This window comes from Phycodurus eques, chromosome 14 (assembly GCF_024500275.1).
Source record: "Phycodurus eques isolate BA_2022a chromosome 14, UOR_Pequ_1.1, whole genome shotgun sequence".
Lineage (NCBI taxonomy): Eukaryota > Metazoa > Chordata > Actinopteri > Syngnathiformes > Syngnathidae > Phycodurus > Phycodurus eques.
The window spans coordinates 1,698,891-1,713,454 of NC_084538.1; the positions used below are offsets into that span (position 1 = coordinate 1,698,891).

A 14,564-nucleotide genomic window follows, 5' to 3' on the forward strand; every position below is an offset into this window, starting at 1 on the left:
TCAAATATTTGCAGAATTGACACTGTATTTCTTTGGGATGATTTTGCATCTCTGGGTATTTTCTAGATTTTTTGCATTTTTCAAATATTTTTATATTTTTCCCAACATTTTTGTACTTTTGTCCAATGTTTTTATACTTAAGAAGAATCTATTTTTGTCTTTTAATCTCAAATATTTGTATATTGTATTTTTCTCGGATTCTTTTGATTATTCTGTTCGGGTATTTTCGATGATATTTTTGCATTTTTGTACTTTCGGCTCAAACTTTGTTTTTGTATTTAAGGCCGAGGAGAACGAGGCGACGCGGCGTCGGCGTCTCGGCTCCTCCCGGTTCCTCGCGAGACGAGTCGGGATCGGCGGCGTCGACTCACTGAGGCAGACGTTGTCGTGGAAGGAACCCAGGAAGCTGGTACACTGCTCCCGCTGGTGGCCACCGGTAGCGCAGGAGCAGCGGGGTCCCACGTTGGAGGTGGAGTTGTCAAGGTAGTTGGGCGTTATTGTGCTGCCTGACGGGAGGGGGGGGGGGGGGGGGGGGGGGGGAAACACACCACGGCCGTTAGCAATGTGAAAGGATGAATCCTATTATTATTAAAACATCATCCCATCATAAGCCCGTGATCCTCGGTGACGGCTCAATTTTCCCGACGCGACCTCCCGCCGGACGCGTTCTCTGATCCGGTTCCGTCTTTGACTCGCCGTTTCTCGTCGTCACGCAGCTTTGATAAGAAACCTTTGATAAGCGAAAACGACCACCTAACGCGTCTCGCTTTACGACATGACACACACGCTGAAGGATTGCGTCCGATCGAGGATTGCGTCCGATTCTCACCGATGAGGCCGGTGTACGCCAGCAGACACGCCGCGTGGTTCGCCTGCTTGCACCCGCTGGAGCTCTCGGGCCAGGGCTGGCAGTCGTACTGGAACTGAGCCCAGCGGGACCTCAGACAAAGAGCGCAAAAAAAATAAAAAATAAATCACTTTATCATCATCATCATCATCATCATCATCATCATCATCATCATCTCTCCTCAAGCGTTGACCGGACGGCGACATTAATCGTCATCCACGAGACTCGGCAGCTCATTCGCGAGGCCCCTTTTGTCACATCCGGCGCTGGCAAACGAAGCAGCGGAACTTCGGCAACGTTTCGTGTCGGTGGCGGCGTAGTGTGGAAAGGACCAAAAGGACCCTGAAATGGTCACTCGGAACCAAAACCATTATGGTCTTGTTATTTGGGTCGACTCAAGGTAGAAACGTCCACCGAATTTCTCGTCGCCGAGTCAAAGCGGCAGAATTTGCGTCGATTCCGACGCCGACGCAATCGTACCTGCAGACGTAGTCGGCCTTGCAGACCCTGAGCTGCGCCAGGCAGCCGGGCTCGTCCTTGTCCTCGTAGGAGCACGCCGGCACCACGGTCCGGCGGCGGCGCTCGGCGCACGCCGTGTCGGTGCACGGGCAGAAGAGCAGCTCGTGCGTGTAGTCGGGCGGCACGCGGTCGAAGAACTTGCGCAGCGCCTTGTTGCACTTGGGCCGGTTACACGGGCCCGAGCGGGCCGACGGCCGGATGCAAGACGACACGTACTCGGTGCGCAGCTTCTGGCACGTCTCGTCGATGTTGCAGGCCTTGGCGGCGTCCAGGCAGCGGTTGACCGTCGTCGCTTCCGATTCTGGAGGGGAGACGCGGCGGATTATTGCATCGCGCCGACATCGGGCAGAAACCCGCGATGTCCAAATTTGCGAAGTCAATCCGTACCGAATTGGTCAGCGGTCAAACGTCGAAAATGGCTCGCGCTCGTCGACGATGCCATTGTGGCATCGCCTTTTCGAGCATGGCTTCTTGAGACTTTTGGCTGCGTCTACTCGTGATGGATAAGCCAACCAAATTTCCCGTTTCTAACGGAAACCGCTGCGTTGATTTCTTTTGGGTTGAATCGGAGAGGGTTTCCACCGAAGAGAAACGACCGCTTCAAATGAAAATGGCCGACTTTCCAGGCGTGTGGCTTCTCCAGACTTTTTGGGCTGCGTAGCCATGACGGACCTACCTACCAAATTTCGGGTGAGTCGCTAAGTCAAACCGGAAATGTTTTGTTCAATTCTAGAGTGCGACGTTGCGCCAAAATGAACCAAACTGGCCGACGTCCTGTGTTTCTTCGGACCTTATATCCACCGAAGTGCACGGCGCTAAGAGAACCTGGCTCCAGGGACCGGACCGAAAGCTGGCCGCCGTGCTTCCTCCTCGCAAAATGACAACAGCGCACCTTTTTCCGGCTGCGCGTCTCATAGACGCGCTTCGAATTGGGTCGCCGTCGGCCGAAATCTCTGGGAAGCGTTCGCTTTTGGGAGGGCCGCCGGAAAAGCTCGCTCGAAACCGAACCGGCGGCGGGGAACGTTTTCTCTCCGGAGAGTCGTCCGGCAAATCCCGGCCAATGTTTAGCAATGACTCGGCTGCGCCGCTGCAGATGCTGTTGACTTGACGCTCTTCTCCCTCTGCGTGCAAAAGGCGTTCAAACCGAGCCGACGTGGCGCTTCGACATCATCGCGGCGCGCTGCCATGAATACAACATGAAAAGTGCGCAAATGTCGCACGCACGCACGCGGCGGCGGCGGCGGCGGGCGCTGCGCTGGCTGGCTGGACGCCTTTCAGCCCGACTTCGAACGGCCGATTATATCGTTGCGCCGGCCGGGTCGACGCGGAGTGAAAAGCGGCCCGGGATTGCTCGTCACCGCCCCCCCGGCGTGCCTCATCCGCGCCGTCCGAGATAATAAGCGGCTCCTTTTTGACACGTTTGCCGCAAGCGGGCCGATCTCGCGGCGAGGCCGCCGGCTGCTGACGTGCGCTTCAAAAGTCAACAGAATATCGTCGTTGCCGCGTGTCAAAACGTCCCATTCATATTCGATACATCGAATTTGAGCTGGCGGCACGGCGGACGACCGGTTAGAGCGTCTGACCGTCGGGGTTCTCTTTCAAAATGTCGCATTCTTGAGCGGTGAAGCATTTTTCCTTTGACGCAAACAAATTAGTCCAAGAAAAACGAACAGTTTAATTGACTGCATTTCTTTATTATACTTATTAACATTCAGGCGATAAAAAAAAATCCTGTATAACATTAAGTGAAAATATGAAATAAAAATGTGTGTTTTGAAATATTACATTCTTGAAAAGAACCTTATTGTATATGTTGATTGGTTTTAAAATGAGTACATATATCAAACCATCACGTCCTTTTAAAAATTGTATGAAATCAAATTAATCCCCCTACAGGGACGGTGAATTTGTACATAAACTAACACAACTTAAAAAAAAAAAAGATCTCAATGGAATTAATTTCAGCCCGATACTACATTTCAAAAACTACAACGCAATTGAAGATGAAACTCTTTTTGTCTGTTTAAAAAATAATACAACAACAAAACGAGAAAAACACATCAGGTTATCATGACATATCCATAAATTAATCCATTTCTGTTGCATCGGGTCATAAATCTCAATATGACGACGATACGAATGTCACCAGGTATCATATTGAGTGTTTTGTCTTGCTCCCGCGACCCGCCCTCACCCTCCACCTCGACGAGTCGACCGCCGCGATTCGCGGACCCTCGTGGCGTCGCCTCCGCGACATATTTTCACACAACTATAATTCATCGCTCACGCTAATGTCGCTAACTGCCGTTCCGCACCAAAGGCGCTTCTAACGCGTCATTAGGCTAATTAGCAAAAGCTGTCGTCGGCAAAGTGCTGGATCTTGACGAGACGGCGCTCGTTTATGGGGGGGGGGTCTTTACGTGGTCTTTTAAGACTTCTTTCCGACTTCGTACGCGCGTGACCTCATCTTACGTACGCAAAGCATCCGTATCGGTCTCCTCTCCACGAAGCATTTCTTCCTCGCACACGCATTCGAGTAAAGCGGCAATTCATCCGAGCCTGAGGGGCCGGCGGAGGGTGTGGCCTGAGGGGCCGGCGGGTGTGGCCTGCAGCTGCAACACGCACGCACCTGCAGAGTGTTTTTTTTTTTTTTTTACGAAACGATGACACCCAAAGGAGTCAGCCGGGCCTCAAAACTCACCGGCGGCGATGGAGGCCAGGCGGACGTAGTCGGAGCCCCTCTCCTCGGGCTCGTAGGGAAAGTCCTCCACCAGGCTCAGGCCTGCGGAAAGACGAGAACAAAAGTCGGCGCGGCAACGGGCCGCCATCGAGGGCAAACGCGTCCGCGAAGAAGAAAACCGAAAGACGACACTGGAAGAAATCAAACACTTCGAGTCAAGTCAAAACCCTTAAACCGCAGGTTGGGAACCCGACCTTGGTGAAAAAACGCAAGTCAGTCGATTGAGAAGTTGTCGTTCGTCCCGCGTTCAAAGTCATCTTGGGCATCGAGAGTCGCTTCCTTTCGCGGCGACGAATGCGACCGCCGCCACCGTGGCCGCGACGTAATGAATAACATCGTCCTGCCCTCTTCGCGTTCCTCCTCCTCCTTTCGCTATTTGCACTGCGACAATCACTTTTTTACTTCAACTTCACTTCAAAAAATAAAGAAATCCTTTACCGCCACGCACCCTCCTCTCCGGACGCCGGCGACCGGCCATTGGAGGAGATTTCCTTTCGCCGTCGGCAGACAATGAACAAGTATTGATTAATCCTTGCTTTCTAAAAGTCGGCTTTTGCACAATTCAAGTTTTATGGCGAGAAAAAAGAAAACAATTCAAAGGAGGTGGCGGGGGGGGGGGGGGTGGGGGGGGGGGTCAGCTGAGCGAATCGAATCGTCTTACAAATCAGAAGCCTGAGGAACCTCTGCCTCCATTTCCTCAATACAGTGCCGGATGAAGGTTTTTTTTTTTTTTTTTTTTTTTTTTTTAAATCTCCTTCCGGTCCGCAGACGCGATCGCTCACGTGCCGACACGAGAGCGTTACAGGCCGAGCCCGTTTGGAGCCCGTTGCCAACCGGAACAGCGGCACCGGACTCTCGCTTCAATTGTGGCGTCTCGACATAAACGTTAACACGAGACGTAAACGAGAAACTGTTGACAGAAGCGAGGAACAATGACCTGAAATCAACGAGCGATCCAAGCAAGTGACGCAAACGAGCAAACTCAACGACGCTTTTGTTTCCCAAATCCGACAGCAGAGAAGAGATCAATTCTGCTGAATAAACATACGCGTCAAGAAATGACAAAATAAATTGTTGCCGTTTGTATTATTCGCATTTTTAACAGCAATATTTTCCCCTTTTACTGCAAATAAATATCGGCTCCAGATATCGGTTCTCGGCCGCATCGATCACGAATAATCGGTACTGGTGTCGTCCCCGAGAAACCATTTTGGACTCTCGAGAATCAAGAGACCCAAGCACGTAACAAGCGACGCGACACGGACGGGCGAAGAAAAGGAGCGACGACGATGACGCCGTAAGTCGCGCCGTCCCTTTTGCTCGATCGCTAAAAATGTGAAAGTAGTCTGACCGTGCAGGACGGCCTGCTGCAGACTCCAGTAGATGCTCAGGCAGTTCTTCTCCTTCTTCATGCCCCGCTTGCACCGGCAGCCGCGCAGCGGCGTGGACGAGAGGGCCGTCACGGCGTTCTCGCACTGGTTGCGCGCGCCGGGTCCCAGCTTGACGCTGCCGTCGCCGGCCACGCACTGCCGCAGGGTGCGCAGGCGGGGGCTGCAGGCGTCGTCTCCGGAGCAGGCGTCGCCGGCGCTCAGGCAGTCGCGGCCGCCGTCCGCCGCGACTGCGCCGGCGAGTCCTGCAAAGACACGAGCGCGCCGGTGATGATTGGCCGACGGCAAACGCAATCGACCGTTTCGCTTCATTGGCAGCAAGGGATCGACAACAGTCTAACTCTGATTTAAAACCCTACCTTGAAACTTCAAGTCCTAATCAAGGCTTGAAAGCCGACCTTGAAACTCTTAACCTGGCTTGAAACCCTAATTTGAACCGCTAACCTTGGCCCATTTGAAATACTAACCCTTATTTCAAACCCTGACCTGAAAGCCAAATTTGAAACTCTCTCAAATTTGAAACTCTTGTTTCAAACCCGAACCCTTTCTCTAAACACCAACTATTGTCTGAAGTCCAAATTGAGTCTTTAAACTCCGATTCGAAAGCCACGCGCTTGTCCCGAAAGCCTCTTCGAAAGCGCTAACTTTGGCTAAATGGAAACCCTAATCGTTGTTTGAAACTCGCTCTGGCTTGAACCCTCATTTGAAACCCTAACCTAGTCCTAAACCTCTAGCTTGAAACTAGGGCTGTTCTTTTCAAACCGATACCAGTACTTACGTATAGCGAGCGCCGATACCACTGGCACGTTTTAACCCGAAAATGTCAAGTCATACAATGGCATAGAATTGTGAACAAACACGTCGCTTTCTTTCTGGTGCACATTATGATTGGCGGCCGAGCGAAACCGCCGCAGTGTAGCGCCGACTACCGGCGAGGAGGACCAAGTCGCAAGTATCGGTGGCTGGTATCGGCAACCGTCACGAGCGCCCGATAGCTTGCAATTGGGCCGGCATCGGCCCGACACCGATACCTTGCCTCCGTGGGCTCGAAACCTGAATTTTAAACCCCAACTCTCGGCTCAAAACCTGAAGTTAAACCCCTTACCTTGTCTTCGCGCCCTAATTTGAAACCCTAACCATTGTTTGGAACCCTAACTCCGGCTTGAAACCCTAAAATTGGCATCGCGCCTCACCTTTGTTTGAAATCCGAACCCTGGCTTGAAAGTCTCCATAGCACAAAATCAAACCCCAAAGACATCATCCCCATGACGACGACGACGACGACGACGACGACCCTCTCAGCGGTCACGACAGCCGAGAACAACAGATCGCGAGCGTCCGTGACGGATGAAGCGAATCGGAAGGCAAACGAGCCGCAGGGCCGACGGCGGCCTTTCAGCCGCAACCTTTGAGCTGCGCTCGTCACGCGCAATCCGCCGTTTTCATTTGCATGCGCGCCGCCGCCGCCCGAGGGAACCGCGGCTCGATTATTCATGAATTCCGAGGGTTGTCGCGCGCAATCCGTCAAGCGCCGCTGACAGGATGACTGCGTCCGGATGTAACGCCACCATTCATCGCTCCAAAGCGCTCGCTAGTGTTTGGGCTGCAGTCAAAACAAAGCGTCATGTTTGTTAGATGGGCGCAAGGAGGGAATATAGACACGGCTCGCCAAACGTTAGCCACATGCAGCTTTGGGCGACATTCGCAAAATCCAGCCAAAATGCTTTTGGGTCTCGTAAGACCGCAGGATCTCAATCGATCCATCGATCCATCGAGATGTCGATTGATGGATCGACTTGACCTCACTCTATCTGCGTCTTTTACATGTCGTGTACTTTGTTACGAACACGTCCACACTACTCGCCAAAAAGTTAGCGATATTGGGTATTCGCTTGAAACAACAACAAAATGAAGGTGTATTATTTCAGTCGTTATTATTATAGAATTTAGCATTCGCGGCATCAACAAAGCTATGGGAGCACTTTTTTTTGTTAGCATCAAACTCGAGCCAACGCTAACTTTTTTTCCTTCTTATTCTCAGCGCGACGACTACGTCGGTTAATAAAAGAGGGAAACTATTTCATGTGCAGCGAAGTTTGGCTTTGGTTGTGTCATCAAAACGGATATTGTATAGATTTGACTTTGACTTATTTGAAACTACTTTTCTTTTATACCAGGAGTTGAATTATTTACGCCTACTTTTACCGGTCTCTTTTTTTTTTTTTTCTGCACATGTACAAGTACCGAGTGCGCGTGTTTTTTCCTTGCGCGCGTGCTCATCACTGTGTTTATTCGCATTTGGCTCGGCTAGGTCGCTGAACGAGCTGCGGCATTTCAAAAACGATGAGTTCGTTGAAAGCGAAAACGAATTCTGTCTTGATGGTGTTATCCGCGAAAAGAACAACAAGCCGGCGTGTCACACTGATGTGAACCACTTTAGTATTCTCTGTGGTCATTTAACAACCTTGAAGACGGCGACGACGACGTTTATGAAGTCCGGTGACAGTGATTGAGCTTGAAGGTTGTCCGACTCTTTTTTAAAATGTCCTATTATTCTAATTCATAACATCCGCCGCTTTCTTCGTCTGTCGTCATCCGTCGTTTTCTGTCTTTTCCCCTTCGAGCAAGTTGCAAAAAAAGTGAGCGGACAAATAAGGATGCGCAAACTTCGCTGTCATGCGCCGGCGACATTCAAGGATGAAACACTGACAAACAAACGACGCTTTCGTGAGTTGCCATCGCCCGTCTGTCGAGTATACGCGCTTCTAATTTGGTCGCAATTGGAAAAAGTCTGCGGGAAGTTTCGGGGTTTTTTGGGGTCTCAAATGACCCCGAAACTGTTGCGTCAAAGCAAAATTGCACATCCTGTTTTCGAATTTGGTAGCAATTGGACAACATTTCGAGGATGAGTTCGCTCTGGAAGGACCCCGAGAAATTTGGGCAAAAGTGACACTAAAACGGATACAATTGCAGACATCCTGTTTCTTTGAAGGCAAGGCTTCTTGAGACTTTTTTGTGCGTCTACCCAACATCGACATGCCTACCAAATTTCATGTTGCTGAGGCAAACTAGCGGTGGGGGCTGGAAATGTCCAACATGACCTTAACACTGAAACCAAAATGGCGGACTTCCCGTGTCTTCTACGGCGCGGTTTCTCGAAACCTTTTTGCGGGTCTACTCGTGATAGAAAAGATCTACCAAATTTCAAGTCAAACGCAGACTGGCTTCGGGAGCTGAATCACTACCGAACAACAATGACTGTTTCAAACCGAAATAGCGGTCTTCCTGTGTCTTTATGGCTATTACTTCTGGAGACTTTTTTTTTTTTTGTGGGTCTACTCCTGATAGACATGCTTATCAAATTTCCTTCTGCTTGGTCAAATTGGCTTTGGGGGCTGAATTCAAAGGAAAGTCTGCAAGCACTACTGAACAAAAGCAGTTGCTTTTAAGTAAAATGGCAGACTTCCCTATGTTTTTGGGGGCGATCTACTCACGATGGACACTGTCTAGTAGAATGCAGCGCAGACGCGTTTTTGCTCGCTTGGCTTCTGTACTGTACCGTCGATCATAATATACTGCTGAACAGGTTGGAAACGTGGGTAGGACTAAATGGAACAGTCCTTAAATGATTCAGGCCCTACCTGGAGGAAAGGAGTTATTTTGGAACCATTGGAAGTGTTCAATCTCATCGAATCGACCTGTGGGGTCCCTCAAGGGTCACTTCTTGGGCCCCTCGTGTTCAGCCTGTATATGCTACCCTTGGGTCAAATTCTTCAGAACTTGAATTTTGACTATCGTAGTTATGCAGATGACACACAGTTCTATCTAGCAGTGTCTCCAGATGACTCCAGTTCAATTGGGGTGTTGTGTCACTGTCCGAAACAGATACATATCTGGATGAGCAACAGTTTTCTTCAATTAAACCACAACAAAACTGCGATGATTGTTTTTGGCAATAAAGAAAAGAGAATTGCTGTTAGTCAATACCTGGAGTCGCTCTCTTCAAAAACCAAAGACCAAGTCTGCTCGATTCCGACCTGACTTGCAACAGTCATATCAAATCGATGACTAAAACAGCCTTCTACCATCTGAAGAACATATCCAGAGTGAAGGCTTGCATGTGTCAAGCAGACCAGGAGAAGCTCATCCATGCTTTTATCTCAAGTAGACTTGACTATTGTAATGGTCTTCTGACTGGACTCCCTAAAAAGAGCATTAAACAGCTGCAGCTCATTCAGAATGCTGCAGCTCGGGTTCGGACCAGAACAAAGAGGTCAGCGCATCTTACTCCAGTTGTAAAGTTTTTACACTGGCTTCCAGTCAGCTTCAGAATAGATTTTAAAGTTCCGCTACTGGTCTACAAATCACTAAACGCTTTAAATCCTGAATACATTGAATGAAACGCTAACGGAATATAAACCCAGTAGGGTTTCTGAGATCGACAGACTCAGGTCAGATAGCGGCGCACAGAGTCCAACGCAAACACGGCGAAGCAGCATTTCGCTGTTACGCCGCACACAAATGGAATGAGTTGCCGACTGAAGTGACGTCAGCCCCAAGTGGGCATGTTTTCAAGTCCAGGAGGTTAAAAACTCTTCTTTTTTTCTTTTTTTTTTTCTCCATACTTTTTAGAGCATTTCCACTTTTAAATGATATTTCTTGCACTGTACGCTGTTTGAATTGTATTTCATTGTTTTTTTCTCTTTGTTTTAAATGTTTGTAAGCTGTTTTTTCCCTTTGTTTTTAAATGCTTTTAGTCATGTAAAGCACATTGAGTTACCTCGTGTATATGAAATGCGCTCTATAAATACATTTGCTTAGCTTTCAAATTTGACGGAGCCAAGTCCGACCGGTCCTCGGAGCGTTCGGCCTGGAAACGACGAACCGGAGCACGTTCCGAATGGGTCTTCCTTGGGGCCCTAATTAAGCGCTTGCGAGTGTCTCTCTTTGAACCTGCGCTGCGGGGAGCCTCCCTTTCAAGGCGTTATCACTCGCTATCTGGCGCAGCGCCACGGTTATCACACCGAGCGCTCTCCACGGCGGATTAGCGGCCATTTAACAAGATTTGCACCCTTCGCCCGAGGAGCCTCGGCCTTGCTTTTTTCCCGCCTCGCAGCCCAATCTGGCGGCGTCCTTTGAGCCTTTGAGCTCTACCTTTCACGCCCCCGCCGACCACCCACGCCGTTCCCTCCAGCTGCAGCGGGAAAAACAATGATAGCGGAGGGGTGTGTGTGTGGGGGGGGGAGTGCCGCAGGGGTTGACATAGCGTTGCGTGTTTCCAATGTAAATGAGTTTTGCAGAGTGAGGAAGACGCGTGCCTTTCATTGCGGTAAATTCTCTGCTTTGCATGCGAAACCAGCGACACCAGGTCACCTTGCGTATACTTCGCACAGAATAATCCTATTTTTTAAGGTCGGCGTAAACGACGTGTGGGGAAATTGTTTTGGCACGGCGACGCCGAGTAACTCTTCGCTTGACCCGCAGATGCTTTCTTGCAGCATCTTCTTGTCTGTCTGGACTTTTATTGACAGCTTAATGGCGGACAGCTTAATTGTCCCCTTCCAGGTGCGCAAACGCCGACGGACACCAGGTTTTTTTTTCCCATATCGTTTTGTCACCCAGAACGTTTTAGTGAAGTCGCAGCTCGAGAGCTGCGTACATGTCGCCAAACTAACACGAACACGGCGTTAGCTTAATAATCAAGCTAAAATTGACCGCTCGGGTCCAAAATGTCAGACTTCCTGTGTCTTTTCTGGCATGGCATTTTTTTGTGGGAGTGCTCAAGGTAGACATGTCGACCAAATGTCATGCCGCTAAGTCAAACTAGCTTTGGGGCCTGAAGTAAAAAGCAAAGATTGTCACCCTGCTCCAGCCACATCGAATAACTGTCGTCAACGTCTCATACTTTGGCGAACTCTTTCTTGGGAATTCGCCCCACGGAATCCAAAGTTGGAGCAGGTATCGACGTGAAATCGGGTGGACGTCGTCTATCGTAACAGAACGCCTAAATCGAGTCTCAAGGACCCATGCCCAAAATTGAACAAGAAGTCGCCTATTTTGGTTTCAAGCAACAATTTTGGGCGAGTTCCGGGTCGTACTTTGACGAAGTGCTACCATGGAATTTGCCCAAATGAGCCCCGATCGCGAGCAGCGATCCTAGTCAAATGGACGACACCAAATTGCTAATTTTATTTTCTCTCCATCTCATGTGGACCATCATCATCGTCATCATCAGACCATCATTTCAAGAAAACGGGTGTGCAAGTACCCGAAAGTGAACAGGAAGTCAGCCATTTTTACCCAATGACACCCACAAAATCCGCTATATGCGGAACGTCACATGACCGAACCCAGAAAACACCTTAGCAAACTTCCTTTGTGTGCTACGCTGACGAGCATAACGACAGGTAGATGAGATGACGATTTGAAGACGAACTGTTGTTTTCTTAATGGCTGGTGTCTTCAGACAAAAGTTAATCGTATGCCGTTTATTTAACGAAGACTAAACGTCGGCTATTGTCATCTTTGGCGTTTCTATGGTGACATATTGTGTTTTCAAAAAAGACATTGTAGGCGTTTAACGATCCTACAGGTGCTTAGTCCCGGTCTCCGTTTTCCCGTGCCGGAAGGAAGCGCTTTCACCTGTTTCGCCAAACGCGGAAGCTGATTGGGCGGGAAGTCAGCCATGTTGGTTTGAAGCAGCCATTGGGGCAAATTTCAGGGCTGATACTTCAGTTTGCATCAAAGCCCTTCTCGGGAATTCCACCCAAATGAGCCCCGATCGAAAAAGCCAGAGCGTGCCATCAAAGATCATATCGTTAGCCAACTCATATTTTCGGACTACGAGAGAAAATATGCAAAAAAGCCACTTTAAGCAAGTCAATTGATATTTTTTGATTGATCCGGGAACAGTAAGAGCAATTTTGCTATTAGGCTAACAATATTGCGTTTTTGCCATGCGAACTGACTTGTCGCCATCTTCCGATTGTTTTGGCGAATCTGACCACGTCGGGAACGCGGCCGCCGCTTTGGATGTCTTTCATTGCATTTCCTTCTTTGCGCGCATACGCCGCACGCTTTTTATCCGCGATGACTCAGCGGCTCTGCCGGGAGCTGCGTCGTTGCCTTCCGGTTGCCACGGAGACGTGCGCACACACGCACACGCACTGATGGAAAAACACTGTCGAGACCCTTCAGACCTGTTTTGGACTCGAACCAACACATTCCTCGATGACTGACTTCATGCCGAGCGCTTTTTATTTCCCCCCCCCCCCCCGAACACTTTCTAAGACCAGTCAGAATCTTGGCGACTTTGCAACAAAGCTGCTGTAATAACTCCTATTCAAAATCAACTTTCCTCATTGAAATGAAAAGAAATGCAATCTATCTATTTTTGTGTGCAAGTCTTTCTTTTTTTGACACCTGTACCTGTACATTCACTGCGAGGTCACCGCGTGAACTGACGCATGCTGTGAAGTTGACTGCCGCCACCTATTGGTGGAATGTCTGAAGTTCGCTCGTCAAATACAACTCTGAAGAAACCATTTACGAACTTATGAAGGAAAGCCCCCAAGAGTGTGACAAAATATTGGCGGCGCGGCAATTCCCTCGAATGTGATTTTAGTCTCTCGGTCGAAACGTATGACTTTGACATACTTCTTTGACACCAACTCACGGAACATTTTCCTGTTCGAACGGGCCTTTGGCGGCATCTTGTGGCATCGAATGGCATCACAGAAAGAGCATAAAAATCGGCGAATTTGTGAGTTTTTCAGCAAATTGCTGAGGATAGCTTCCACGTGAACTAAAAAGCTGAATGGTAAGTTTGTGAACCGCGCATATGCGATTGTTCACGGAATCTACTTTTTGTGACATTTTTGGTTTTGTGGTGTGATATGAGATTTGTTTTTTTTTTAATGTAAAATATGGACCCAATAAAGGTTGTGAAACACTATTAAGACACTCGGTCGAGTTTTGGCGGCCAATATCAGGCTTTGCTGCATTCGGTGTTCTGTGTTTGCTCTATGCAACCGCTCCCCTTTAAAATGAAAATGACATTTATTGCAGGATTATAGAAAATATTGCAACAATAGCAGTCGAGCATTTATGAATTGCGAGCTCACTAAGTTGATTTTGGCCATCCCGTTATGGAAAATGATGAGATTATGACATTGAAATTTGACTAGTAGATGATAACGGAAACAAAAGACGGAAGCCGCAGACTCTCAATTAGCGTCACGAAGTGGTTTCAATTCAATTGCGCGATAATTACCGATATTTTTAAAGGGAATAAATCTGACCCGAGAGCAATGAAGAAGCGCTTATATTGCAGTGAATAAAAAGTGCGCCGTGCATTAATACCTCCTCCTTACGAGGATCTCATTCGTTATTACGACAATGTCGTTCGTCTCTGTGACGGTTTGATAAGTAGAAGAAGAAGTTTGGACACTGGAAGTCTTACACTAAAATATTGTTCACGTTCAGGCAAGATTCCGTTGTATGACGGGAATAAACACTGGGAAAGATGAGCCGCCTCGCGATTTCAAACATGCAGTTGTTGACTTGGAACAGAATAGCTGGGGCTGCTGAGCCACATGCTGCTTCACCAACAGCCTGCCACGAGACACCGCTTACTTGGAGGTGGACCCAACATGACAACCAGAAAGCTGTCCATAATATATTTACACGGCTTCGTGTGTGTTGACCTACTTCATTGGATCGGTTTAAAAAAAAAAAAAAAGGGAAGAATATCAATGTTTTCTATCATTTTAATATTTGAATAAATACCTTTGTATTTATTCAAATGATATTATACTCATATTGAATAGATTACATTAAAAAGTGATGTGGCTTTTTTTGCGCCCAAAAGTTAAAACATATTCATTTGTTCTCATTTTCCCATTGTATTATTTATAATTTTATTAAAATAAATGTACCAACTATTTAAAAAATAAGTTTTCAAAAAGTTTTTTACAATACCAATTTAAAAATATCACTTATTTCTTCATTGTAAGTAAAAGTAATGTACAAAATAATTTAGATTTTACTATTTTAAAATGTTGTTTATCCT

General features: G+C 48.2%; 1 protein-coding gene across 1 annotated transcript in view; it reads right to left on the minus strand.

Moving 5' to 3' along the window:
- gfra4a (GDNF family receptor alpha 4a) overlaps window positions 1-14,564 on the minus strand; it is a 66,779-nt gene that overhangs the window by 5,410 nt on the left and 46,805 nt on the right. The window contains exons 2-6 of the mRNA XM_061695658.1: window positions 5,458-5,739; window positions 4,068-4,148; window positions 1,328-1,667; window positions 830-939; window positions 372-506 (exon numbers count right to left, since the gene is read on the minus strand). Of these exons, the coding sequence (XP_061551642.1) occupies window positions 372-506; window positions 830-939; window positions 1,328-1,667; window positions 4,068-4,148; window positions 5,458-5,739 (948 nt within the window). The remainder of the gene's footprint in view (window positions 1-371; window positions 507-829; window positions 940-1,327; window positions 1,668-4,067; window positions 4,149-5,457; window positions 5,740-14,564) is intronic.